The sequence below is a fragment of the Triticum aestivum genome, chromosome 4D, assembly GCF_018294505.1.
Source record: "Triticum aestivum cultivar Chinese Spring chromosome 4D, IWGSC CS RefSeq v2.1, whole genome shotgun sequence".
In the NCBI taxonomy this organism is placed as follows: Eukaryota; Viridiplantae; Streptophyta; class Magnoliopsida; order Poales; family Poaceae; genus Triticum; species Triticum aestivum.
Genome location: NC_057805.1, coordinates 406,099,960 through 406,127,720, shown reverse-complemented (window position 1 = coordinate 406,127,720; position 27,761 = coordinate 406,099,960). Strand labels below are relative to the sequence as shown.

General features: G+C 49.2%; 2 protein-coding genes across 2 annotated transcripts; one reads left to right on the top strand and one right to left on the bottom strand.

Moving 5' to 3' along the window:
- Nucleotides 1–21,814: 21,814 nt before the first annotated feature.
- Nucleotides 21,815–26,750, top strand: LOC123098225 (uncharacterized). The gene is made up of 5 exons (XM_044520153.1): nt 21,815–22,456; nt 22,590–22,928; nt 23,063–23,344; nt 25,209–25,436; nt 26,032–26,750. Exons 1-5 carry the CDS (start codon nt 22,040–22,042, stop codon nt 26,371–26,373), a joined length of 1,608 nt encoding a protein of 535 aa, XP_044376088.1. The 5' UTR covers nt 21,815–22,039; the 3' UTR covers nt 26,374–26,750.
- Nucleotides 26,652–27,248, bottom strand: LOC123098226 (uncharacterized). Its single transcript, XM_044520155.1, has one exon. It carries the CDS (start codon nt 27,165–27,167, stop codon nt 26,799–26,801), a length of 369 nt encoding a protein of 122 aa, XP_044376090.1. The 5' UTR covers nt 27,168–27,248; the 3' UTR covers nt 26,652–26,798.
- Between the last annotated feature and the right edge of the window lie 513 nt (nt 27,249–27,761).

Genomic DNA, 27,761 nt, shown 5'->3' with positions numbered 1-27,761 from the left:
CAGTCGGTTGCGCGCGCCGGGCCGGGGTCTCACGAGTGCCCCGGCGCGGTGTGGCAGACACGTGGAGCGGCGCCGCACAGTTACCACACCGAGCGGGGCGGCATGCGCTCCGTCGCCGCGTGACACGGCCCGGTGGTGGCAATGGCATGGCGCGGGCGCGGTCACCGCGTACGGCTGTGGCGCCGTGCATCGGACTCTAGCTAGCCTTGTGCGCACATACCTTTTTCTGGACGCCAAGGACTTGGAGTAGGACTGCTGGACTGGCACTGTACCGGCCTAGCTAGCTAGGCTACCGTGAGAATCTAGGCTTTTTGAGGATGATGCATGCACGTTTCCATTGTGGCTCTATAGGAGTACGTACACAGTCCAGAAGTTGACGATGATATTCTGCTACACTCCAGCTTCGTTGAAAGCTAAGTTGCTTTGCTGCCATAGGCAGAAATCACATATTTGATCTGAGGGCAAAATCAAATCACAAACTGACCTGCTCTTGAAATTTTTTCATAATGGTGACCCTTTCGTGTGGCGCCCGATAGCTAGGCGCCGCACACTACTATGCAGCGCCTCGGCCTTAGGCGTCGCACCTCCTGCCAGCATGGCAGCCTTGGTCCAGTTGCGGTCCCACAGACAACACTGTAGCGCCTAAGGCCTAGGCGCCACACTTGTAATGTGCAGTGCCCGTCTCTTAGGCGCTGCACAGTCTGTGTTCCACTTAGGCTGGCCCCACCTCTCTCCCCTCCCATCCCCACCCCACACACCCCCACCCCACCCAAACCCTTAGACTTGTGCCCCTCCTCTCTTCCCCTCTCCCCCATCTCAAATCCTTCTCAAATCTTGCAAATCCGGAGTATTTGACCGTGGATTTCGAAGCCAACCCCTCCCTTAAGGTAATCTCCTTCGATCCCCTCGTTTTCATCCATAGGAATTGTCACATTTGCTCAAATCTTGCTACTTTGGGGAAACCCTAGTTTTGGCTTGGATTTGCAAATTTGTGTTGAATCATGTTATGTTTCTTTGCTAATTTGGTATGGTTAGGCTTTCATGGTATGCTAGGGCTAGGGTTATGTGTGTTTGATGTTGGTGTTAGGGTTATGCTATGGTTAGGGTTGTGATAATTGTTATGTGGGGGTTATGGTTATTAATTCATATATATGTTATGGCATATATATTTTGTGCAAATATTTTTGGTAAGTACTTACTTGATATATGTGTGTTTTTGATTATTATAGGGATGGGGAGAACATGTGTTTATGTTCATCATGTGGATAAAGAGGCCTTTTTGAAAGGCAATGTTCAGCCCGACCCGGATGAGCTTGACATGGTGTTTGAGAGTAGTCCTAACTATGCGGAGCTCTTGGACCAAGTGAGGAAGGATTTGAATTGGATGGACCCAAGTGACGTTGTTGAGTTCGAGGGAAGGCATAATGTTGGTTTTGGAATGCACATCCGTTGGAAGACAATGCGTGTGCACTCCGAGCAACGTTGGGTTGCATACAAGGAGACGGTTGCCGAATCTCTAGACAAGGCTCTTGAGTTATTTGCCTCCAAGAAGGTTGAGTCTACTTTGAATTTGGACTTGAACCGGAACCCCTCCCCGTTGGTTGCTAGCACTCCCCCACCCATTAACCAAGATCAAATGAGTGAACCACATTTCATGCAACAAGATTGGCCAACATTGAGCCCGACTCCAAACAACCAAAATGAAGCTTTTGAAGAGGAGAATGATGAGTACGAGGAGGATGACAACGAAGTTGATCTCCATGACAACAATGTGGGTGATCTCGACCAATATCATGTGCAAGAGACAATGGACCAATGCATCCCTTTTTCCCGTGCATATGCATCGGACTCGGATGACGATGGTCCCGATGAAGAAGTTGATGAGGAGGGGTTCACGCCGAAGGAGGCCCAAGCATTCAAGAAGGTATTCGGGCGGATCACAAGACACCATTGTTCAAGGATCTTAGTCTCGCGGATGAAGCCGTTGTGGATGGTGGCAAATGCATATCTCTTGGAGCTAGGCCAAGTTCTCACCGTGATTTGGAAGACGGCAAGAACGGGATATATCCCGGTTGTGAGTTTGAATCCTTCTTGGAATTGAAGATGTGGCTCGACAACTACTCGGTTACACATTATCGTCCACATAAAGTGGCCAACTCGGACGTCAATGTGCGTTACACGATCAAATGTGAAGTGCCAAGATGTCCATGGATTGTGCGTGCGAGGCCATGGAAAGGAGGTCCCACTTGGCGCATAGTGAGTTGTCTACCAACTCACATGTGCCGGCACAAGAATGCGGATGGCGAGCTTGTGTACCAACAACACAGACAACTTACGTCCGAGTTCATTGCTTACAGGTTATCCAACCAAATATCCACACTTCCAATAATGAGCATCAAAAGTGTCATTGACCTTGTGAAAGCCATCTTTCATTACAAGGTGAAGTACAACAAGGCATGGAAGGCGAAGCAAGCCGCATTCAAGATGTTGTATGGCAATTGGGAGGAAGCATACAACCGACTCCCTAGGTTGTTGTTAGCTATGGCCGCCACAAACCCAGGCATGGTTCACGTGGTTGAGCCTCATGGGCACCAAACATTGATTCATAACGGGAGGACCGTCCGAGTATTTGGCCATGCATTTTGGGCCTTTGAGCAATGCGTGAGGGCTTTGGAGCATTGTCGTCCCGTCATCGCCATTGATGGCACGTTCTTGACCGGACAATACAAGGGCACTTTATTGGTTGCAATAGCAAGTGATGCCAATAACCGGGTGTTGCCTTTGGCTTTCGCTTTGGTTGAGGTGGAGAACAATGATAACTGGGAGTGGTTCTTGCGTCAATTGAGAACAAGGGTATTACCGGCTGAAAGGGAAATTTGTGTCATATCGGATCGCCATCCAGGAATTCTAAACGCGGTGGTGGTTGACATTCCCGGACATACAAAGTTGCACCATCGATGGTGCATGAGGCACTTTTGTGTAAACTTCTATAGGGCATGTGGTATCAAGGAGTTGGCCGATGATCTTCAAGATTGTTGTCTCGCTTTCACCAACAAGCGGTTTGCCACATTGTTCAATGCATTGCTCAGACACAAGAAACTTGACCCCGGTGGTCTTGAATTTCTCAATAGGAACATTGTCGAAAGGAATATGTGGGCACATGCTTTCGATGAAGATGGCCGGAGGTACGGTCAAATGACAAGCAATATGGCAGAATGCTTCAATAAGGTGCTCAAGGGTGTACGTGCATTACCCGTGACGGCAATAGTTCAATACACATTTGACAAGATGAATGGATACGTTTTAAAGTACTCAATGGAGACGGATAAGCAGATTGCTGGTGAGAACAAGGATAAGCACAAGTACTATTTCCCACCAAAGGTTGAAGAATGGTTGGACTTTCAATCACGAAAGGCAGACTCCCAAGAAGCTGTACTATATGACGACAACGAGTGGAAGTATGAGGTGAAAGAGCCTGGAGGAACCACATGTCGGAGATCGTTGCAGAAATTAAAAAATTTCTACGCATCACAAAGAACAATCTATGGAGTCTTCTAGCAACGAGAGGGAAAAAAGTGCATCTACATACCCTTGTAGATCGCGAGCGGAAACGTTCAAGTGAACGGGGTTGATGGAGTCGTACTCGTCGTGATCCAAATCACCGATGACCGAGCGCCGAACGGACGGCACCTCCGCGTTCAACACACGTACGGTTGGGGAAGACGTCTCCTCCTTCTTGATCCAGCAAGGGAAGGGAGAGGTTGATGGAGATCCAGCAGCACGACGGCGTGGTGGTGGAAGCAGCGGGGATCTCGGCAGGGCTTCGCCAAGCTCAGCGAGAGGGAGAGGTGTCACGGGAAGGAGAGGGAGGCGCCAGGGGCTTGGGTGTGGCTGCCCTCCCTCCCCCCTCTTTATATAGGGCCCCTGGGGGGGCGCCGGCCCTAGGAGATCCAATCTCCAAGGGGGGGGGGCGGCGGCCAAGGGGGTGGCTTGCCCCCCAAGCCAAGTGGGGCGCCCCCACCCTTAGGGTTTCCAACCCTAGGCGCAGGGGGAGGCCCAAGGGGGGCGCACCATCCCAACAGGGGCTGGTTCCCCTCCCACTTCAGCCCATGGGGCCCTCCGGGATAGGTGGCCCCACCCGGTGGAACCCCCGGGACCCTTCCGGTGGTCCCGGTACAATACCGGTGACCCCCGAAACTTTCCCGGTGGCCGAAACTGGACTTCCTATATACAATTCTTCACCTCCGGACCATTCCGGAACTCCTCGTGACGTCCGGGATCTCATCCGGGACTCCGAACAACTTTCGGATTTCCGCATACTAATATCTCTACAACCCTAGCGTCACCGAATCTTAAGTGTGTAGACCCTACGGGTTCGGGAGACATGCAGACATGACCGAGATGACTCTCCGGTCAATAACCAATAGCAGGATCTGGATACCCATGTTGGCTCCCACATGTTCCATGATGATCTCATCGGATGAACCACGATGTCGAGGATTCAATCAATCCCGTATATAATTCCCTTTGTCAATCGGTACGTTACTTGCCCGAGATTCGATCGTCGGTATCCCAATACCTTGTTCAATCTCGTTACCGGCAAGTCACTTTACTCGTACCGTAATGCATGATCCCGTGACCAAACACTTGGTCACATTGAGCTCATTATGATGATGCATTACCGAGTGGGCCCAGAGATACCTCTCCGTCATACGGAGTGACAAATCCCAGTCTCGATTCGTGCCAACCCAACAGACACTTTCGGAGATACCCGTAGTGCACCTTATAGCCACCCAGTTACGTTGTGACGTTTGGCACACGCAAAGCACTCCTATGGTATCCGGGAGTTGCACAATCTCATGGTCTAAGGAAATGATACTTGACATTTGGAAAAGCTCTAGCAAACGAACTACACGATCTTGTGCTATGCTTAGGATTGGGTCTTGTCCATCACATCATTCTCCTAATGATGTGATCCCGTTACCAATGACATCCAATGTCCATAGTCAGGAAACCATGACTATCTGTTGATCAACGAGCTAGTCAACTAGAGGCTCACTAGGGACATGTTGTGGTCTATGTATTCACACGTGTATTACGATTTCCGGATAACACAATTATAGCATGAACAATAGACAATTATCATGAACAAGGAAATATAATAATAACCATTTTATTATTGCCTCTAGGGCATATTTCCAACAGTCTCCCACTTGCAGTAGAGTCAATAATCTAGTTACATTGTGATGAATCGAACACCCATAGAGTTTTGGTGTTGATCATGTTTTGCTCTAGGGAGAGGTTTAGTCAATGGATCTGCTACATTCAGGTCCGTATGTACTTTACAAATATCTATGTCTCCATTTTGAACATTTTCACGAATGGAGTTGAAGCGACGCTTGATATGCCTGGTCTTCCTGTGAAACCTGGGCTCCTTGGCAAGGGCAATAGCTCCAGTGTTGTCACAGAAGAGAGTCATCGGGCCCGACGCATTGGGAATAACTCCTAGGTCGGCAATGAACTCCTTCACCCAGATTGCTTCTTGTGCTACCTCTGAGGCCGCCATGTATTCCGCTTCACATGTAGATCCCGCCACAACGCTTTGCTTGCAACTGTGTAACGCCCGGATAATCATGCTACAGTAATCTCACGTTAATGATGGCACGTCACCTCTGTCACTGTAATTAATCTCGGGTTAATTCAAAACCGTTTCAAATTTAAATCCTAAATAAGTCAAACGACAAAAAATTTCAAATATTATAATAAAAATGTTCGGGCCATGTCAATTATTGCATCGGTGATTATGGTGCAGTAATCACATTTTTATAAAATGCCTAAACGCTTTTAAATGAATTAAAACAGAAAAGAAAATAAATAAATAAAGAGAAAACAGAACAAAAAGAAAAAGAAAACAAACAAGAAAAGGAACCCCCCCTTCCCCAACTGGACCCTGGCCCAACTGGGCCGACCCCAGGCCCAGCCGGCCTGGCCCACCTCGCTCGACCGTGCCCTCCTCTTCCCTGTTCCCCCGACCGGGGTCGGAACAGGGGCAGGTCCCCGCCGCACCCCCTCGCCGGCGACGGGGGAGGATAAGGCCGCCCCGACGCCTCGGCCTCCGCCCATCCCTCCCACTTGCCCCTCTCGCTCGCCACTGCGCCTCCCCTCCCCCAGATCCACTTCTCCCCCCTCTCCGATCCCTTTTCCCACCTCGCCCGAATGCCACCGCCGCCATGCCTCCGGCCTAGCCGCGGCCACCGAGCCCCGTCCTCCTCCCCGACGTGTCCACGAGCTCCGCCGCGTCGAGCCCGTCCTCCCCGCCCACCTGCTCGAGCCGGGACCCCCTACATCACCCCCAACGCCGTCGCCTTCCTCCTCGGGTCGCCGCCGTCTTCTTCGGCTCCGGCGACTGCTGCTGCTACTAAGCCTCCCACGGGCCTTTCTTGCGCCGCGCGGTGAGCTTCCGCTTCTCCTCTCCCTCGCCGTTCGCTCGCCCGCGCCCCCGAGCTAGCCCCGCCACCGCGTCCGAGAGCTCGCCGTTGCAGTTCGCCTCGCCGTCGCGGCCTCGGTCCCCTGAGCTCGAAAGCGAGCTCGGCCCCATGCTCCTGGGGCTCCAAGGGCCCCGTAGAGCAGATCCGCGCCGCTCACCGTGCCCCCTAGCGCCGCTCCACCCGTGCCCGACCTCCGACCTCCGCCGTTGAGGTCGCCGCCGTCGATGCACCCCCGCTCCGACCATGCCGTAGCCCCAGAACGACGCGGCTTCGCCTCCGCTTCCGAACGCGCTATAGCGCGGGCCAAACGGTGCCCCGTAGCCCGTTTCCAGTGAGATCCGAGCCGCGCCGCCGCGTTTGGCGTCGCCGGCGTTGAGCCGCCGGCCGCGCTGAGCTGGCGCACCTGGGGCCACCCCCTGGGTCGCTGCCAGTGGGTCCTGGTGGCCCAGTTGACTGGGTTGACCCCAGTCAACTGCTGACTGGGCAGGCCCCAGCCACTGACATGCGGGCCCCGCCGCATAATTAACAATAAAAAAATGTTTTTATAATTAAAACTAATTAATTAATCTAATAGGCACTGACAGGTGGGGCCTACCTGCTAATAACCTTGTTTAAGTTAATTATAAAACTCTGTTAGTGCCCTGTCAATGACATGTGGGTCCCACTGGACCCACCTGTCTGGTTTGACTGGTCAGCTGACCTGTTGACCTGCTGACGTCAGCATTACCTCATGCTGACGTCATAATTCATTTTTGCTTAATTCAAATAATTCCAGAAATTCAAATAATCTTTGAAAATTCATATCTTTTAAACCTTAGCTCGGATGAAAATGTTTTCTACATGAAAGTTGCTCAGAACGACGAGACGAATCCGAATACGCAGTCCGTTCGTCCACCACACCTCCCTAACCTATCGAACTAGCAACTTTCCCCCTCCGGTCCGTCTGTCCGAAAACGCGAAACATCGGGAATACTTCCCGGATGTTCCCCCCCTTCGCCGGTACCACCTACTGTCGCGTTAGGACACACCTAGCACTGCTCATTGTCATGTCACGCATCGTCATGTTTATGTTTGCATTGTATTTACTGTTTCTTCCCCCTCTTCTCTCCGGTAGACTACGAGACCGACACTGCTGCTGCCCAGTTCGACTACGGAGTTGACGACCCCTCCTACTTGCCAGAGCAACCAGGCAAGCCCCCCCCCCCTTGATCACCAGATATCGCCTATTCTTCTCTATACTGCTTGCATTAGAGTAGTGTAGCATGTTACTGCTTTCCGATATCCTATCCTGATGCATAGCCTATCCTTGCTACTACTGATGTTACCTTTACCTGCAATCCTACATGCTTAGTATAGGATGCTAGTTTTCCATCAGTGGCCCTACATTCTTGTCCGTCTGCTGTGCTATACTATCGGGCCGTGATCACCTGGGCGGTGATCACGGGTATATACTTATATACTATATACATGACACATGTGATGACTAAAGTCGGGTCGGCTCGTAGGAGTACCCGCGAGTGGATCTTTGTGGCGGAGCGACAGGGCAGGTTGAGACCGCCTAGGTGAGAGGTGGGCCTGGCCCTGGTCGGCGTTCGCGGTTACTTAACACGCTTAACGAGATCTTGGTATTTGATCTGAGTCTGGCCATTTGGTCTATACGCACTAGCCATCTACGCGGGAGTAGTTATGGGTATCCCGGCGTCGTGGTATCAGCCGAAGCCTTCGTGACGTCAGCGACTGAGTGGCGCGCGCCGGATTGGACTGGAACGCCACTAGGCTAGGTCTGCTTCCGGCCGCGTACGCAACGTGCAGGTGTGCATAGGGCGATGGGCCCAGACCCCTGCGCGCATAGGGTTAGACCGGCGTGCTGACCTCTCTGTTGTGCTTAGGTGGGGCTGCGACGTGTTGATCTTACGAGGCTGGGCATGACCCAGAACAGTGTGTCCGGCCAAATGGGATCGAGCGTGTTGGGTTATGTGGTGCACCCCTGCAGGGAAGTTTATCTATTCGAATAGCCGTGTCCCTCGGTAAAAGGACGACCCGGAGTTGTACCTTGACCTTATGACAACTAGAACTGGATACTGAATAAAATACACCCTTCCAAGTGCCAGATACAACCCGGTGATCGCTCTCTAACAGGGCGACGAGGAGGGGATCGCCGGGTAGGATTATGCTATGCGATGCTACTTGGAGGACTTCAATCTACTCTCTTCTACATGCTGCAAGATGGAGATGACCAGAAGCGTAGTCTTCGACAGGACTAGCTATCCCCCTTTTATTCTGGCATTCTGCAGTTCAGTCCACTGATATGCCCCTTTACACATATACCCATGCATATGTAGTGTAGCTCCTTGCTTGCGAGTACTTTGGATGAGTACTCACGGTTGCTTCTCTCCCTCTTTTCCCCCTTTTCTTTTCCATCTGGTTGTCACAACCAGATGCTGGAGTCCAGGAGCCAGACGCCACCGTCGACGACGACACCTACGACACTAGAGGTGCCTACTACTACGTGTAGCCCGCTGACGACGACCAGGAGTAGTTAGGAGGATCCCAGGCAGCAGGCCTGCGCCTCGTTCGATCTGTATCCCAGTTTGTGCTAGCCTTCTTAAGGCAAACTTGTTTAACTTATGTCTGTACTCAGATATTGTTGCTTCCGCTGACTCGTCTGTGATCGAGCACTTGTATTCGAGCCCTCGAGGCCCCTGGCTTGTATTATGATGCTTGTATGACTTATTTATGTTTTAGAGTTGTGTTGTGATATCTTCCCGTGAGTCCCTGATCTTGATCGTACACATTTGCGTGCATGATTAGTGTACGGTCAAATCGGGGGCGTCACAAACTGCACCAGCTTACTGCCCCACCATTCAAAATATACACGTATCCGGTTTGTGACTTAGAGTCATCTAGATCTGTGTCGAAGCTAGCATCGACGTAACCCTTTACGACGAGCTCTTCGTCACCTCCATAAACGAGAAACATATCCTTAGTCCTCTTCAGGTACTTCAGGATATTCTTGACCGCTGTCCAGTGTTCCATGCCGGGATTACTTTGGTACCTTCCTACCAAACTTACGGCAAGGTTTACATCAGATCTGGTACACAGCATGGCATACATAATAGACCCTATGGCCGAGGCATAGGGGACGACACTCATCTTTTCTCTATCTTCTGCCGTGGTCGGGTATTGAGCCATGCTCAATTGCACACCTTGCAATACAGGCAAGAACCCCTTCTTGGACTGATCCATATTGAACTTCTTCTATATCTTGTCAAGGTACGTACTTTGTGAAAGACCAATGAGGCGTCTTGATCTATCTCTATAGATCTCGATGCCTAATATATAAGCAGCTTCTCCAAGGTCCTTCATTGAAAAACACTTGTTCAAGTAGGCCTTTATGCTTCCCAAGAATTCTATATCATTTCCCATCAACAGTATGTCATCCACATATAATATGAGAAATGCTACAGAGCTCCCACTCACTTTCTTGTAAACACAGGCTTCTCCATAAGTCTGTGTAAACCCAAACGCTTTGATCATCTCATCAAATCGAATGTTCCAACTCCGAGATGCTTGCACCAGCCCATAGATGGAGCGCTGGAGCTTGCATACCTTGTTAGCATTCTTAGGATCGACAAAACCTTCCAGCTGCATCATATACAATTCTTTCTTAAGAAAGCCGTTAAGGAATGCCGTTTTGACGTCCATTTGCCATATCTCATAATCATAGTATGCGGCAATTGCTAACATGATTCAGACGGACTTCAGCTTCGCTACGGGTGAGAAAGTCTCATTGTAGTCAACCCCTTGAACTTGTCGATAACCCTTAGCGACAAGTCGAGCTTTATAGATGGTAACATTACCATCCGCGTCCGTCTTCTTCTTAAAGATCCATTTGTTTTCTATCGCTCGCCGATCATCGGTCAAGTCTGTCAAAGTCCACACTTTGTTTTCATACATGGATCCTATCTCGGATTGCATGGCTTCAAGCCATTTGTTGGAATCTGGGCCCGCCATTGCTTCTTCATAGTTCGAAGGTTCACCGTTGTCTAACAACATGATTTCCAGGACAGGGTTGCCATACCACTCTAGTGTGGAACGTGTCCTCGTGGACCTACGAAGTTCAGTAGTAACTTGATCCGAAGTACCTTGATAATAATCATTAGCTTCCTCTTTAGTCAGTGCAGGCACCACAGGAACATCTTCCTGAGCTGCGCTACTTTCCGGTTCAAGAGGTAGTACTTCATCAAGTTCCACTTTCCTCCCACTTACTTCTTTCGAGAGAAACTCTTTCTCCAGAAAGGACCCGTTCTTGGCAACAAAGATCTTGCCTTCGGATCTGAGGTAGAAGGTATACCCAATGGTTTCCTTAGGGTATCCTATGAAGACGCATTTTTCCGACTTGGGTTCGAGCTTTTCAGGTTGAAGTTTCTTGACATAAGCATCGCATCCCCAAACTTTTAGAAACGACAGCTTAGGTTTCTTCCCAAACCATAATTCATACGGTGTCATCTCAACGGATTTCGACGGAGCCCTATTTAAAGTGAATGCGGCAGTCTCTAAAGCATAGCCCCAAAATGAGAGCGGTAGATCGGTAAGAGACATCATAGATCGCACCATATCCAATAGAGTGCGATTACGATGTTCGGACACACCATTTTGCTGAGGTGTTCCAGGCAGCGTGAGTTGTGAAACTATTCCACATTTCCTTAAGTGTGTGCCAAATTCGTGACTCAAATATTCCCCTCCACGATCTGATCATAAGAATTTTATTTTCCTGTCACGTTGATTCTCAACCTCACTCTGAAATTCCTTGAACTTTTCAAAGGTCTCAGACTTGTGTTTCATTAGGTAGACATACCCATATCTACTCAAGTCATCAGTGAGAGTGAGAACATAACGATAGCTACCGCGAGCCTCAACACTCATTGGACCGCACACATCAGTATGTATGATTTCCAATAAGTTGGTTGCTCGCTCCATTGTTCCGGAGAACGGAGTCTTGGTCATCTTACCCATGAGGCATGGTTCGCACGTGTCAAATGATTCGTAATCAAGAGACTCTAAAAGTCCATCAGCATGGAGCTTCTTCATGCGCTTGACACCAATGTGACCAAGACGGCAGTGCCACAAGTATGTGGGACTATCATTATCAACCTTACATCTTTTGGTACTCACGCTATGAATATGTGTAACACTACGTTCGAGATTCATTAAGAATAAACCATTAACCAGCGGGGCATGACCATAAAACATATCTCTCATATAAATAGAACAACCATTATTCTCGGATTTAAATGAGTAGCCATCTCGAATTAAACGAGATCCTGATACAATGTTCATGCTCAAAGCTGGCACTAAATAACAATTATTGAGGTTTAAAACTAATCCCGTAGGTAAATGTAGAGGTAGCGTGCCGACGGCGATCACATCGACCTTGGAACCATTCCCGACGCGCATCGTCACCTCGTCCTTTGCCAGTCTCCGTTTATTCCGCAGCTCCTGCTTTGAGTTACAAATATGAGCAACCGCACCGGTATCAAATACCCAGGAGCTACTACGAGTGCTGGTAAGGTACACATCAATAACATGTATATCACATATACCTTTGGTGTTGCCGACCTTCTTGTCCGCTAAGTACTTGGGGCAGTTCCGCTTCCAGTGACCACTTCCCTTGCAATAAAAGCACTCAGTCTCAGGCTTGGGTCCATTCTTTGGCTTCTTCCCGGCAACTGGCTTACCGGGCGCGGCAACTCCCTTGCCGTCCTTCTTGAAGTTCTTCTTACCCTTGCCTTTCTTGAACATAGTGGTTTTATTCACCATCAACACTTGATGTTCCTTTTTGATCTCCACCTCCGCTGATTTCAGCATTGAATATACCTCAGGAATGGTCTTTTCCATCCCCTGCATATTGAAGTTCATCACAAAGCTCTTGTAGCTCGGTGGAAGCGACTGAAGGATTCTTTCAATGACCGCGTCATCTGGGAGATTAACTCCCAGCTGAGTCAAGCGGTTGTGTAACCCAGACATTTTGAGTATGTGCTCACTGACAGAACTATTTTCCTCCATCTTACAACTGAAGAACTTGTCGGAGACTTCATATCTCTCGACCCGGGCATGAGCTTGGAAAACCATTTTCAGCTCTTCGAACATCTCATATGCTCCGTGTTGCTCAAAACGCTTTTGGAGCCCCGGTTCTAAGCTGTAAAGCATGCCGCACTGAACGAGGGAGTAATCATCAGCACGCTGCTGCCAAGCGTTCATAACGTCTTGGTTCTCTGGGATGGGTGTGTCACCTAGCGGTGCTTCTAGGACATAATCTTTCTTGGCAGCTATGAGGATGATCCTCAGGTTCCGGACCCAGTCCGTATAGTTGCTGCCATCATCTTTCAGCTTGGTTTTCTCTAGGAACGCGTTGAAGTTGAGGACAACATTAGTGTGGGCCATTTGATCTACAAGACATATTGTAAAGATTTTAGACTAAGTTCATGATAATTAAGTTCATCTAATCAAATTATTCAATGAACTCCCACTCAGATAGACATCCCTCTAGTCATCTAAGTGAAACATGATCCGAGTCAACTAGGCCGTGTCCGATCATCACGTGAGACGGACTAGTCAACATCGGTGAACATCTTCATGTTGATCGTATCTTCTATATGACTCATGCTCGACCTTTTGGTCTTCCGTGTTCCGAGGCCATGTCTGTACATGCTAGGCTCGTCAAGTCAACCTAAGTGTATTGCGTGTGTAAATCTGGCTTACACCCGTTGTATTCGAACGTTAGAATCTATCACACCCGATCATCACGTGGTGCTTCGAAACAACGAACCTTCGCAACGGTGCACAGTTAGGGGGAACACTTTCTTGAAATTATTGCGAGGGATCATCTTATTTAAGCTACCGTCATTCTAAGCAAATAAGATGTAAAACATGATAAACATCACATGCAATCAAATAGTGACATGATATGGCCAATATCATTTTGCTCCTTTTGATCTCCATCTTCGGGGCGCCATGATCATCGTCGTCACCGGCATGACACCATGATCTCCATCATCATGATCTCCATCATCGTGTCTTCATGAAGTTGTCTCGTCATTTACTTCTACTACTATGGCTAACGGTTTAGCAATAAAGTAAAGTAATTTACATGACGTTATATGTTGACACGCAGGTCATAAATAAATTAAGACAACTCCTATGGCTCCTGCCGGTTGTCATGCTCATCGACATGCAAGTCGTGATTCCTATTACAAGAACATGATCAATCTCATACATCACATATATCATTCATCACATCCTTTTGGCCATATCACATCACACGGCATATGCTGCAAAAACAAGTTAGACGTCCTCTAATTGTTGTTGCAAGTTTTTACGTGGCTGCTATAGGTTTCTTAGCAAGAACGTTTCTTACCTGCGCCAAAACCACAACGTGATATGCCAATTTCTATTTACCCTTCATAAGGACCCTTTTCATCGAATCCGATCCGACTAAAGTGGGAGAGACAGACACCCGCTAGCCACTTTATGCAACTAGTGCATGTCAGTCGGTGGAACCTGTCTCACGTAAGCGTACGTGTAAGGTCGGTCCGGGCCGCTTCATCCCATGATGCCACCGAAACAAGATAAGATTAGTAGTGGCAAGAAAATTGACAACATCTACGCCCACAACAAGTTTGTGTTTTACTCGTGCATAGAAACTACGCATAGACCTAGCTCATGATGCCACTGTCGGAGATCGTTGCAGAAATTAAAATTTTTCTACGCATCACCAAGAACAATCTATGGAGTCTTCTAGCAACGAGAGGGAAAAAAGTGCATCTACATACCCTTGTAGATCGCGAGCGGAAGCGTTCAAGTGAACGGGGTTGATGGAGTCGTACTCATCGTGATCCAAATCACCGATGACCGAGCGCCGAACGGACGGCACCTCCGCGTTCAACACACATACGGTTGGGGAAGACGTCTCCTCCTTCTTGATCCAGCAAGGGGAAGGAAGAGGTTGATGGAGATCTAGCAGCACGACGGCGTGGTGGTGGAAGCAGCGGGGATCTCGGCAGGGCTTCGCCAAGCTCAGCGAGAGGGAGAGGTGTCACGGGAAGGAGAGGGAGGCGCCAGGGGCTTGGGTGTGGCTGCCCTCCCTCCCCCCTCTTTATATAGGGCCCCTGGGGGGGCGCCGGCCCTAGGAGATCCAATCTCCAAGGGGGGGCGGCGGCCAAAGGGGTGGCTTGCCCCCCAAGCCAAGTGGGGCGCCCCCCCACCCTTAGGGTTTCCAACCCTAGGCGCAGGGGGAGGCCCAAGGGGGGCGCACCAGCCCAACAGGGGCTGGTTCCCCTCCCACTTCAGCCCATGGGGCCCTCCGGGATAGGTGGCCCCACCCGGTGGACCCCCCGGGACCCTTCCGGTGGTCCCAGTACAATACCGGTGACCCCCGAAACTTTCCCGGTGGCCGAAACTGGACTTCCTATATACAATTCTTCACCTCCGGACCATTCCGGAACTCCTCGTGACGTCCGGGATCTCATTCGGGACTCCGAACAACTTTCGGATTTCCGCATACTAATATCTCTACAACCCTAGCGTCACCGAATCTGAAGTGTGTAGACCCTACGGGTTCGGGAGACATGCAGACATGACCGAGACGACTCTCCGGTCAATAACCAACAGCGGGATCTGGATACCCATGTTGGCTCCCACATGTTCCACGATGATCTCATTGGATGAACCACGATGTCGAGGATTCAATCAATCCCGTATACAATTCCCTTTGTCAATCGGTACGTTACTTGCCCGAGATTCGATCGTCGGTATCCCAATACCTTGTTCAATCTCGTTACCGGCAAGTCACTTTACTCGTACCGTAATGCATGATCCCGTGACCAAACACTTGGTCACATTGAGCTCATTATGATGATGCATTACCGAGTGGGCCCAGAGATACCTCTCTGTCATACGGAGTGACAAATCCCAGTCTCGATTCGTGCCAACCCAACAGACACTTTCGGAGATACCCGTAGTGCACCTTTATAGCCACCCAGTTACGTTGCGACGTTTGGCACACCCAAAGCACTCCTATGGTATCCGGGAGTTGCACAATCTCATGGTCTAAGGAAATGATACTTGACATTTGGAAAAGCTCTAGCAAACAAACTACATGATCTTGTGCTATGCTTAGGATTGGGTCTTGTCCATCACATCATTCTCCTAATGATGTGATCCCGTTACCAATGACATCCAATGTCCATAGTCAGGAAACCATGACTATCTGTTGATCAACGAGCTAGTCAACTAGAGGCTCACTAGGGACATGTTGTGGTCTATGTATTCACACATGTATTACGATTTCCGGATAACACAATTATAACATGAACAATAGACAATTATCATGAACAAGGAAATATAATAATAACCATTTTATTATTGCCTCTAGTGCATATTTCCAACACCACAAACGATGGCCACCAACACGGAGGCCACGCTTTTAAGGTCTCCCTAATACGGTGTGATTGCAGCTGCATGAGGCCATCGTTGCTTCATCTCCCATGCTCGCACTTGTTAAACGTATCCCGTGTTAGGAATGTGGACGTCAATCATCCTCTTACCGTGAGGGAGTCTGAGTTCTCAATCATGACGGTAAAGAATACATGGGCTCCCCGGTTTCAGCCATACTTGGACCAATCACAATGGCCGGAGTATCATGGACTTCAACTATGGCTGCTTTCCTTTCCTTCTTCTCCGGCTCTTCTCCCTCCTCTACATCAGCCTCAGCCTCGGTAGGAGCCATACCGATAAGAGCAATCATCTGCTCGCGGCACCCATCAGAATCGGTGCTCATAGAGAGAGGCACCCGGTGATAGCAATACCGGTGATCAACGAGACATCCTCGAGCGTCACGGTCATCTCCCCAGTCCGAAGATGGAAACTGTGCGTCTCCGGCCACCACCGATCAGCAAGAGCTGACACCAGAGGAGCGTTCAGATTCGGCGTGGACCGGCTGACCTACTGAATCCACGGGAGTAGTCCTGCCTGCTTGATGTACGGTGTGTACCGCTCATCGTAAGGCATGGCAGGACCAGAGACCCCGTGATACCGAATCTTCAGAGGTTCAAGCTTCTGCAAAAAACAAGTAATGACAAATCTTAGGGCATGTAAATTTCAACTTAAGGCAAATTTGCAAAAAAAATTAGATTACTCGTTATTACCATCTCCTTCTCGCGCATCATGTAGGCCCGGTGTTTCGTGTCGTAGACATCGTCGAGAAGCCAAACCATCCTTACAAATTTCAAACAATAAACATATATGAGTTCATCTCAAATATCGGTAAACACTCAACATTTCATATGTGTTCATCTAAACATCTCATATGTATTCATCTACAAGAATCTCAACATCTCCTTCTTACACAATGAATAAATGATTGTAAATTCTCATATATATCTAGTATGTCATATGTCTTCAAGTAAATCAACATCTCATATTTCAAATAAACTCAACATTTAATATATATCTAAAAAACTCAACATCTCACATATAGCTACAAAACTCAACATCTCATAATTATCTACAAAACTAGGCATCTCATATATATCTAAAAAAAATTACAATCTAGGTTTCACTAACAAGAATCATATAGTATTGGGGGGGTGGGATCAAAGGTTCCACCTAATCTTGGGCAAACAAAGATCCAAACCAAGCAAATCAAAGGTTCCACCTAATCTTGGGCAAATCCCTAAAATTGCAACGAATTTACGAAGGAAAAGAAAGGGAGCGGAGGAGTGTACCTAGTAGGAGGAATTGGAGATCGAATCCGGGACTCAAAACTTCAGATCTGAGAGGGGTGTGGGGGGATCCGAAGGGGCGCCGCCGCCGCTCTCTGTACAGAGAGCAACTTACCTCAGAGGGGGAAGAACTGCCTGGGAGGGGCTGGCCCGATGCGGCTTAAGTCAATGTGCAGCGCCCAAGCGATAGGCGCTGCACTTTACACAGTGTGGCGCCCAAGCCTTAGGCGCTGCAGTGCTGTCTGTGGGGCCGCAACTGGACCAGGGCTGCCACGCTGGCTGGATGTGCGACGCCCAAGGGAAAGGCGTTGCAGCGTTGGGTGCGGCGCCTCGCTGTCGGGCGCCACACCAAAGGGTCAGCAGAGTGAATTTTTTCGAGAGCAGGTCAGTTTGTGATTTGATTTCGCCCTCAGGTTAAATATGTGATTTCTGCCGCTGCTATGCGATGTTGGCTCATGCGCGACCGTCCAATTAATTTCCCTGTTATGCATTGTCGTGCCGTTCACAGCTCCTAGTCGTAGTACCACTCGTAAATGGGTCTGCGTGTTAATTCGGCATGCCCAGGTACAAGTGCCCACCTCATAGCTGTGATTGAGCTCGTGAAGTTTGAACTGCCAAACAGAACATCGTAGATTGCCATACATATACGTAAAATACGTAGTACTAGCTGTATTTGGCTCACCTTCATTTTTAAATGTTCTGTATTATTTTATTTTATTTTTAATCGGGCTATCCCTTTTCCACAAAAATGCTGCCAGCCTTTTGCCTCCAGAAGGCAACCAATGCCACTAAAATCTATCAAAAGGACCAATCTTCCTAAGCTAGCTATTAGGAAGTTCTTCCTTCGTCGTTTCTCGAATACCTAAAAAGATCACAAGATTGATCACTTATAAGCTCGGAGAGGCAGGTGCCCATTCCTTTCTTGCCCGCCGCTCGACAATTCAAAATGAGCCCTCTCATTCGGAACAATTATTATTACAATACGACCTGGTAACTCTACCAGGAAGAGGGGCGGAGTCACCAACATTCACAGGCGCCCCATTTTGACTTTTTTTGGCTTCTAGTCAAAGGTTTGGATATCACAATCTTGACCTTATTTTGTTTACCTTTTTAATCTAATCACCTCAAAAGTATACTAATCTATATCTTTCTCATCTAACCAATTCACATTAACATGCAATTTTTTACCAGTCCATTAAAGGTAAAGATGTTATTAACAGGATTATCGTCAACGGCCTTATCAGTTTCTTCAACTAGGTTTATATTTACAACATGAAGCTCTTTCAACACATCAATGCCAAGCAAAATCATTATCGGGAATAATCGCCCCCACCTTAGCAGCTTTACACATAATCTCCTAACTAAACAAATCATTAAAAGAGTTCATATCATGGGGAGGTGGAGTACCTTTGAGGTTTCTGTTTCTAGTGAGATTAGTAGCTCTGGTCTCAACATCTTAATGATCAGCCTGGACATTTCTCTGGCCGGACCTTAGACAGACCTCAGGAGCTAAAGGAGGAGTAGGATCACTTCCTCGGTACAATGTAAAGGAGGAGATTCTACCACATAGTTATTGGAGATCTTCAGATTGGGGTCTAGCTCACCAGAAATTTCCTGTACCTAGGAAGAATTAATAACATTAGCAACATATGATTTTTTTGATATTAACACGGGAGACATTCACATGTATCTCCAGAACAAAAGAGCTAGTAGGAATATTAGTGGAAACGGTTCTAGGGCAAGTTATGACACATTTCTCAAATTCCCTGGACACCTTGATACACTTTTCTAGTCTTCCTCTCATGCTCTTTAGCATGTTCCTCAATGAGGAGGGTACTACCCACATAATTTTCAAAAGATTCAGGAGATTATTTTTCCATACTCACATCAGCACCAGTTTGCTCTTTATGAGGTACACAAGAAGCAGCCCTAACACTACCAGAGGGGTTCAGTAGCATTATTATCAGGATTTTCCTCTATCCTTCTACGCTTAGGAATATGAGTGTTTCAGTCAACTCTGTAATTAGCAACCGAGGCAGCAATGACCTCAGCGGGAGGATTTCTCACCAGAACTTCTTCAATTTTATATAAGAAACGATAAATATGACCACCCAACACACTTTCAGCAGAGCATGGGAGTTTATCCACACTCCTGCAAACCAATTTTAGCTCTAACATGTGAAGGGCAGTACAAGGTGGAGATATCTATCTCAAAAGGAATCCCCACAAGGCCACAGACAACAGCAACATTCTTAGCACAACATTTTTCTTGTGGAATCCAACTCACTTTTACCAAGAACACTTCCTGAACTCCCTCCGATCCAACAATATCAGACCAAGGCGACAAGCAAACAACATCACCACATGCTTTTAGAGTATTGCAGTCAACATACAAGGTTTTATTCACCTCAGAGCTATTAGGGAAACACATGACTTACCGGTTAGGGCCAATCAGACGTGTAGTGTAATGCCTGCTAGCCCCCATATAAGCACTAACCTCACGAGTAGTCGCCTCTCCCTCAACCACTAAAATCACCACACCGCTAGATCTATCCTCAATCGGTTTGGCAGAACTGAAACATGGATATAATAGAACCACTTCCCTCTAGACCGAAAATCACACGTGGTAGGAATGCACTCCCATGGAAGGAAGGTAGTGCTAATGATCGATAAGTGCCCATTCCTATTACATCTTTCACACGAAGCTTGAGGGCATTGAACAATAAGGTGACCAGGAGTGTTACAAGTCTAACAAACCTCATGATTCCTCTTGGAATCGCTACCCTGGGCAGATGCAACTTTCCCTTTAGGAGTCGAGAGCGACTTCTTAGGTGGATGATGAGCTTTGCCGCCGTCCGTAGCAGCCGCGCGCTGGTCCGACTCGGCAGCGGTTGATGCTGGTCTTGCTAGACCCGGAGGCAACATTGGTGGAGGAATTCCCGTGCACTTTGTCACGCGTCCAGTCCAGGCGTAGTTGCCCCGGCCTAATTATAAGATGTTTTGTTAGGCTAAAAATAACATCTGGGGCAGAGGTGGTAGTTTTTTTTGTTTTTTTGTGCGGGGGCAGGAGTGGCGGTGATGATTAAAAGAGTTGTTTATGTAGCATACCGAAGGGATTCTGACTGTATAAGACAAATGTTGGAAGTCCTAGAAAAGGTCATGTCTATGCCGGAAAAGGACAAAATTGATGATTATTTATCTGCTGTGGCGCTGGTGGTCAGAAAGGAATAAGACCAGACACGGCGAACGCCGACTTATGCCCAGCTCCCTCGTAAGCCAAGTTTCTGAGATGATTACTGAATGGCAGCATACAAATGTTTCTGAGCATACGAAACAGCTCTGCGTACGATTAATTTTCACCGGATAGCTATACGACCAGACTATAAATGCTATGGCCCACAAACTGAATCATCTATATTTTGTCTCTAATCATACATGTTGGACGGGAATTGATCGTACGTATAGCAAGGTTGCTGAGCATAAGCCCTCTGCGAGAACAAAACCAAGTTGGCAAGTCCCTCCCGCTGATTGGGTGATGATCAATACGGATGCAACTTTTATTAGTGACAGCAGAATGAGAGGGTGGGGATGTATTGCCCGGGACGCGTCCGGTGAAGTCTTGTCTGCTTCGGCGGGCAAGCTAACCAATATTTCTGAACCTCCGCAAGCGGAAACAACGGCTCTATTGAAAGCGTTACATTTGGCGGAGGATTTTGGAATGGGACGAGTTATCTTCAGTACAGACTGCCTGGCCCTAAGTTAAGCTATCGGCTCAACTTCCGCGGATCATGCAAGATTGGGGACCCTATTCCGTGAGACAAAGTTCTTGCTTCGTATGGATTTCATTGAGTACAAGGTTGTTTTTCATCCCCGTGAGTGTCATGTGCTGGCACACCTGCTTGCTGGTCGTAGTGTAAGGTTAGAACCAGGAAGCCACCGTGTTTGGCTCACAGGCTTGCCCTCTGATGTAACAGGTGTTGTGGCCGTCGATTTGGTCGAGCCCACTAGCTAATGGAATGGATGGTGTTGTTCCACGTCAAAAACAAATAAAATGTGATGATACTTCAACAAGCTGATGGAGGAATATCCCACAAAATAAAAAAGAAAAGGCATGCATGCAACGGAATTTCTTCAAGTCAAGTACCAATAGCCTCATGTTTTATTTGCTCTTGGCAAGCACACGCAAGCGGATTCTATACTACGATTAGACAGACTCGTTTGAAAGAAAGATGCTGCCGCAGCTTTGCGCTGCACGAGTGGCCGCTGCTGCTGCGCAGAAACCAAAGCTGCCAGATGTCCATCCCTGCAACGCCAACAGTCAGTCACCCAAAACTATACTGTAGCACCCAGCAGTGCCGGCTGTCCGCTCGATCCCGTCCGTCCCCTCGCACCATCAACCAACCAAGCAGTCCAGTCATTGCACAATCGCCGCTGCGTCGGAGTCCCGGCCGGTCTGGGGCCGGGGTAGGGGGCACGGCGGTCATTTCCGCGCAAAGATCCTTTCAAATTGCGGCTTTTCACGGAAAACGAGACACACCGCCTCCATTCCCCTGCCCTGCCCTTCCCTTTTCCCTCCTCCGACCAACGCCTTCCCCGCACCACCAAAAGCACCCGACCGTTGCCACATAAGCCCCGCCCGCCCCATCGAGGCAAGCAGAGCCCACGCCACGCCACGCCCATCCGTCCACATCCGCACCGCACGCACCCCTCGCCACCCGCGCTCTGCTCTCCGCGTTCGGTTCAAACCAGGCGAGCGAGCGAGCGTCTTCGATGTCCGCGCGGCGGCCGGCCAGGGCCCAGCACGCGACGGCGACGGCCACGACGGTCACGCCGCGGATCCTTAACCTGGCGAGGAGGTCGTCGGCGGCGGGCGGGAGGCCGAGCCGGAGCGCGGCCCGGCCGCAGCAGCCCCGCCCGGCGCCCAAGGTGGTCAACCTCGGCGCGCTGTTCGAGATGGAGCGCCGCGTGCGCGGGCTGGAGTCCGCGCCGCCGTCGCCGCCCTGCTCCCGCGCGGCCGCGCGGGAGGACGCCGGGGAGCAGGAGGAGAAGTGGCGGTTCCAGGCGGAGATCCTCCGCGCCGAGTGCAACTTCCTCCGGATGGAGCGCGAGGTCGCCCTCCGCAAGCTCGACTGCCACCGCGGCCAGATGGAGGCCGCCCTCAAGACCGCCGTCGAGACGCTCGCCTCGGTACGGCGCGTCAAAGCACCCGCCTTTTTGGTCGTCTCGATCGAACTTATTGCCTGATTCGTCGCGTCAGAGTGATTGATGATGGTGGACTGGTGGTTGATCGTACTGCTTTTGGCTATGGATGATGCAACAGGGGAGGAAGAAGATAGACGGAAGCGGCGAGGTCGGCGTGGCGGCGGCGTTGGAGGAAGGGATCGAGGACCTGGAGGAGATGATGCAGGAACTCCGGGTGGAGAAGGAGAGCGGGAGGAGGGCGATGAGCGGCATGCGGGAGCTGCGGCGGAGCCACGGCCGGAACTTCGATCGGCAAGCGTCCTCGCTCCGCCGGCGCCTCGAGAAGATGCCACCAGCCGACGCCGAGCCCATTATCAAGGACATCCGCGAGATCGCGCGCCCGGTCTCCCCACCGCTGCCTCCGCCTGCGGAGCGCAGCGACGGCGATGACCACGTCCCCAGCGCCAATCTGTCAGATGTACGTAGCGCGTCCAGTGCAGATAACACGTACACAGTGCCGCCGAACTTAATAACCGTGGTGAACTTGTGATGTTTGATGATCCATTACTAAAGGTGCAGCATTTGCGCGAACGATGTACGTACGCATTGCAGGTGGAGATGCTGAGGGTGAAGATGGAGGGGATGTCGAAGGGCATGCGCGACAGGATGGCCGAGTACAGCCGGCGGCTGGAAGCCGTCGCGGCCGGCGGCGACAACGCCGGCTGCCAGTCGAGGAAATGCGGCAGCCGGCACAGCCGAAAGGCGAGCGCGTGCAGCCAGAGGAGCTGGAGCGGCAGCAGCAACGCGAGCAACGGCAGCAATGCGGCGGCGTTCCGGCAGAGCGCCTCGCTCGGCGCCAGCGTGGCCTCCGAGAAGCATCAACACCCGCAGAAGGTTGGATTCAAATTTGCTCCTTGCTTACTGCTCATAATACTGTTTTAGCCACTACGTCCAGTGCTCCACTAGTCCACTTTGCTTATCTTATTATCCCATTGCTTCTTTCCGGAAACAAGATTAGTCTCGGCACTTAACATGCTACCGTGGTTAGCACCACGGAGCGTTGCGTGATTAGTCGTGGTCACCCGAATGTCGTTGACTCGGGTGGGTACAATGCAACTACTGGTCAGCGACTTGACGGCATCATGAATCCACGATCAGATTGGGTCCCTTTTGTCTCGTCCGGGAGTTTTGAAATGGCCTGCAGCTAGCCCAAGATGAGTAATTGATCATGGATGCATGCAATGCAAGCCTGCGTGTTGTGGGGATGGCATGTACAGGGTTTTGCACTGGTTTCGTAGGGAGATGAGTAATTGGTCTGATCAACCGGGTCCACCACAGATCATGCATCCCATCCATAGATTGGCGCGGCCGATGGGCAGCTACCCAAGAGCAACACGAGAGGTTAATGGCACTTGTGCGCAAAAGCAAAACCTATCATCAAATCCATGGATTGATACGACGGCAGTGCATGCTTCTGTTAACCACTGTTGGAGTTGATGTGGCGGATGGGATGATGGGGCCGTTCTTCTTTTCTTCCACAGTAGCTCGATACTACTACACACTAGCTCCATACTACTACTCGTAGCCGTAGGCGATTCAAAAAATAGCTTTGCCATATGATCTCGCATGATATGATTTGAACCCGTCAATGATTGTTAGTTGTCCCACATTGTCAGTCAGTGCCAGTGCCGTTGCCGTTGGTGGTCCTGGGCCAAGGGTTCTCCCTTTCCCCTTGCTTTTGGAGATTGTCCTGGGTCTTGGAATTTGGAAATATTCTGCTGCCTTTCTTGTACTGTTGCTCGTGCGAGACCTGTGCCAGTGAGATACTTTTCTGTCAATTTTAAATCATTGCAGGTTCTGTTCTAAAAGAAAAAAAATCTTCTAGTTCTGTGAGCTGTGTATTTTTATCAAAAAATGGTTGGTTCTGTTCTAGAGGAAAATGATCTAGCAGTAGTAGTTCTGAGCATTTACTAGTTTGTATATTCAAAAAAAGTTCAACTAAAAAAAAGTACTCCCTCTCTAAAGAAATACTATAAGAGTGTTTAGATCACCACTTTAGTAATGTAAACACTTTTATATTTCTTAACGCGGGGAGTACAAGCCACTTTGATGCTGAAATGTGACGTTCTGAATGGTTCACCCACACCCAACGGGCATGTTTAAATGTAATGCAAGTGCAAATTTGAAACTTTAAAGGAACTGCACTTTTTTGCAAGAGAGAGCACATGGCGGCAGCAAGGTTTATGATGTATCTGGGCCATGTATGACCAGTGAATAGGACTGGGGTGCCCACAACAACAACAAGAAGGCTAGCCTTTCCTGTCTTATGCAAAAGGCATGGGCCAGGCCCAAAGGCCAGTGAATAGTATTGAGGTGCTCATTGTGTGTTACTGTAGAACTACTTCCGCAATAACTATTGTGCCACTGGACAATCTGATCTGCTCAAGTGCGCATTTTCAGTGCACTGTCAAAACTTATTTGTTGACTGAAGTTAGTTTGAATTGGCAACCCTCTCTTGCTTGAAGAGGCATTGCATTCACAGATCATACAGTTTGTAATTATGGCTGAGATATCCACCATAATAGGCTTTCAGCTTCGGTGGGCACAGCTGGGTTGCTGGATTTGGTTGACACATACTGGGGAAACTTTTATTGCGCTCTCTCACTCTGTACATTCTTCCTTTTTTTTTTGGCCCAAAGATGAAAGAAAATTAGAGTCGAGTTAAATTATGTCCTGCTAAAATCTCTTCTCCATGCAGATTGTGGCTGAAGACTGCAAGTTGGTGCGCTCTGGAAGCTGCTGCGACTGCAAGGAGATTGTGGGGAAGATAATGAAGCAAGTGAGAGCGGAATCGGAGCAATGGACTGAGATGCAGGACATGCTGGAGCAGGTCAGGCTGGAGATGCAAGAGCTGCAGGCTTCCAGGGATACATGGCAGCGCCGTGCCATTGCATCTGATATCAGCCTTGGTTCCTTGAATTCTGAGGTCAGTGGCCTCTAACTGTGCTTGCATCATCAGTACGTAGAAATACTTCTTCTCTTGGGTTTACATCTTCTGCTCTGCTCTGTTTGGTATCGTGTCAAAAGTGATTTTGCCTTTGTTGAGGTTGTGGTAATTGCATCTTCCTTTACATACTGGTTTGCTAATGCTACTTACGTGCATCCACTTTGGGAATTCAGACTATGAAGTAGGAGTACTCATTTCAAGTAGGAGTACAAAAGAGTACTCATTTCAAGTAGGAGTTCTGTTCTTGCGTCTAAAGATTACAACCGTGATTTCTTACTCTAGAGTTACTTCTCTCTGAAAGCAAAATAGTGAATATGTCAGAATCCAATGATGAGCAAGTCTGTTTATACTATATATACAGTGCATGTTCAGACACACTGCTTTGCAGTTTTATTTGGAATAGGCTGCATGAATCTCTAGTTTCAGACTGAGTTTCTCTTTTGACAAAAGTTTCAGAATGAGTTGAACACACCCTTTTCGTATTGCTTGCGATCCAGACCTACACATTTTCAGATGTTCGCATTATAGCCAGTGATGTTGTTATCTGAAGAAAATTCTTATTAACATTCACCAGATGCTGGAGTGGAAACAACGCGCGCAGGCGTCGGAACAGCATGCTGAAGAGCTCCAGAAGAAGGTCTCGGAGCTCCAAGGCAAGCTGCACACCTTCAAATCCCATTTCCCCGCCCCAAACCTGCCCAGCCGGGCATGGTCTGAGGCTTGCAGGATGGAGAACCCGCGGGCAGCCAAGGCTCAGCACCACCACCGGCCACCCCAGCAGCAGCAGCAGGACGGCGGCAAGGAGAAGGAGAAGCACGTGCTGATCTGCCGCGTGAAGCACTCGCCCAGCGTCATCCCGAGGCGCTCGCCGCTGCAGGACATCGGCAACATCGCCTTGCCGCGGCGGCAGCGGTGAGCGCTGACGAGCGTGGGGGTCGATCCTCTGCTGGAACCAAGGTTTTCCGGCAGGAGTGTGGAGGGAGGAACTCTGTCAATTCGCTTTAGTAGTTTAGCATCTACTCGTCAGTCAGGTCTGTGGTGGTGAGTGGCCACTGAGCTCAGCTGGGACGGAGTTACTTTGCGTAGTACAGTGTCAAGGAATAGGCGCGATCAGTCAGAGGTGTATGTAAGGCGAATGTGCCTCTTTTTTCCTGAGATTAATTGGCAATTTTGTTTGCTGCTTCTTCCAAGATCTGATGGTACGCAACTTTTGAACTCAGAATCATGTCTTGCACGAGAACAAGTTTCTTAGATCATCTAGAGTGATGAACTACAAGCACAATGATAACAGCAGATGCTTTGTTGGCGCTAAATATGCGACTATACATCTAGGAATTTGAGCTAGTGATTGATCATGGAGACCCAGGCGCAGTATGTGCACACGATCTTCTGGGAGATGTAGACGTAGACGGCGAAGGAGAGGCTCATGAGCGCCACGTCCTTCCAGTCCCCCTTCTGCTTCGGGCTCAGGCTCTCCCGCACGTCCATCCCGGCCTTCACCACGCCGCTGTGCGCCCTCTCGGCCATGCTCACCCACCACGCCCTCTTCTTTCCTCCTCCGCCTCCTCCGTCGCCGCCGATCGGCGGCTCGGTGGGAAGGCGGTTTTGGCAGCGGAAGGAGGGTCTTCGCCTAGGGACGGCGGCGTTGCGCCGTCGTCTCAAGGCTTGGGAGAGATGTGGAGCGGCGGCGGTGGTGGTAAGGGAGGCCATTGCATGCTGCGATCTTGAGGAGGAGTACTGGAGGTGTGATCAGGGTATGGTGTTATGTGGAGTTCTCCAACACGAGAGGATAAGTAGCTCCTGACTACGGGAGGAGGAGAAGGGAAGACAGTGACAACCATGTGTGTCATTTAGCGGCAAGCAGGCTGGCAGTTGGCCCAAGCAAGCTCATACTCTAGAGATATTTTGTACAACTTGGTCAAAATCACACTAGATTTTTTTTAAGGAAACAGCAAGACTCTGCTGCTTTAAAAGAAAATAAGACAAAAGAGAAGAGTTCAACGAAGAAAAGAATAAAACAACATAACAAAACCATAGGATTAATCTCATACAAGTGAGAGAATCCATCTGAAATAATCGAATCTCTGAACCCAATCTTCAAAAGTTGAGTATTGTTTCCTCGTAGCTCTGTATTTAAACCAATTGAGCTCCTCCTTGAACCATTTTTGACAACGGTATAGGCTTGGGGTCACCCCTTTGAAGATGTTGCATGCATAACAGACAAACTTGCATGATTTTTTTACTGGTTATCTACAGGGCTACTGTTTTGATCCGTATTTGGTCGTTACTCACTTTTGTGGAAGC

Coding starts and splice junctions, on each gene's coding strand:
- LOC123098226 (XM_044520155.1), bottom strand. CDS start 27,167: ATGGCCTCCCTTACCACCACCGCCGCCGCTCCACATCTCTCCCAAGCC.
- LOC123098225 (XM_044520153.1), top strand. CDS start 22,040: ATGTCCGCGCGGCGGCCGGCCAGGGCCCAGCACGCGACGGCGACGGCC. Junction 22,929..23,062: donor CCAGCGCCAATCTGTCAGAT/GTACGTAGCGCG, acceptor TACGCATTGCAG/GTGGAGATGCTGAGGGTGAA. Junction 25,437..26,031: donor TTGGTTCCTTGAATTCTGAG/GTCAGTGGCCTC, acceptor AACATTCACCAG/ATGCTGGAGTGGAAACAACG.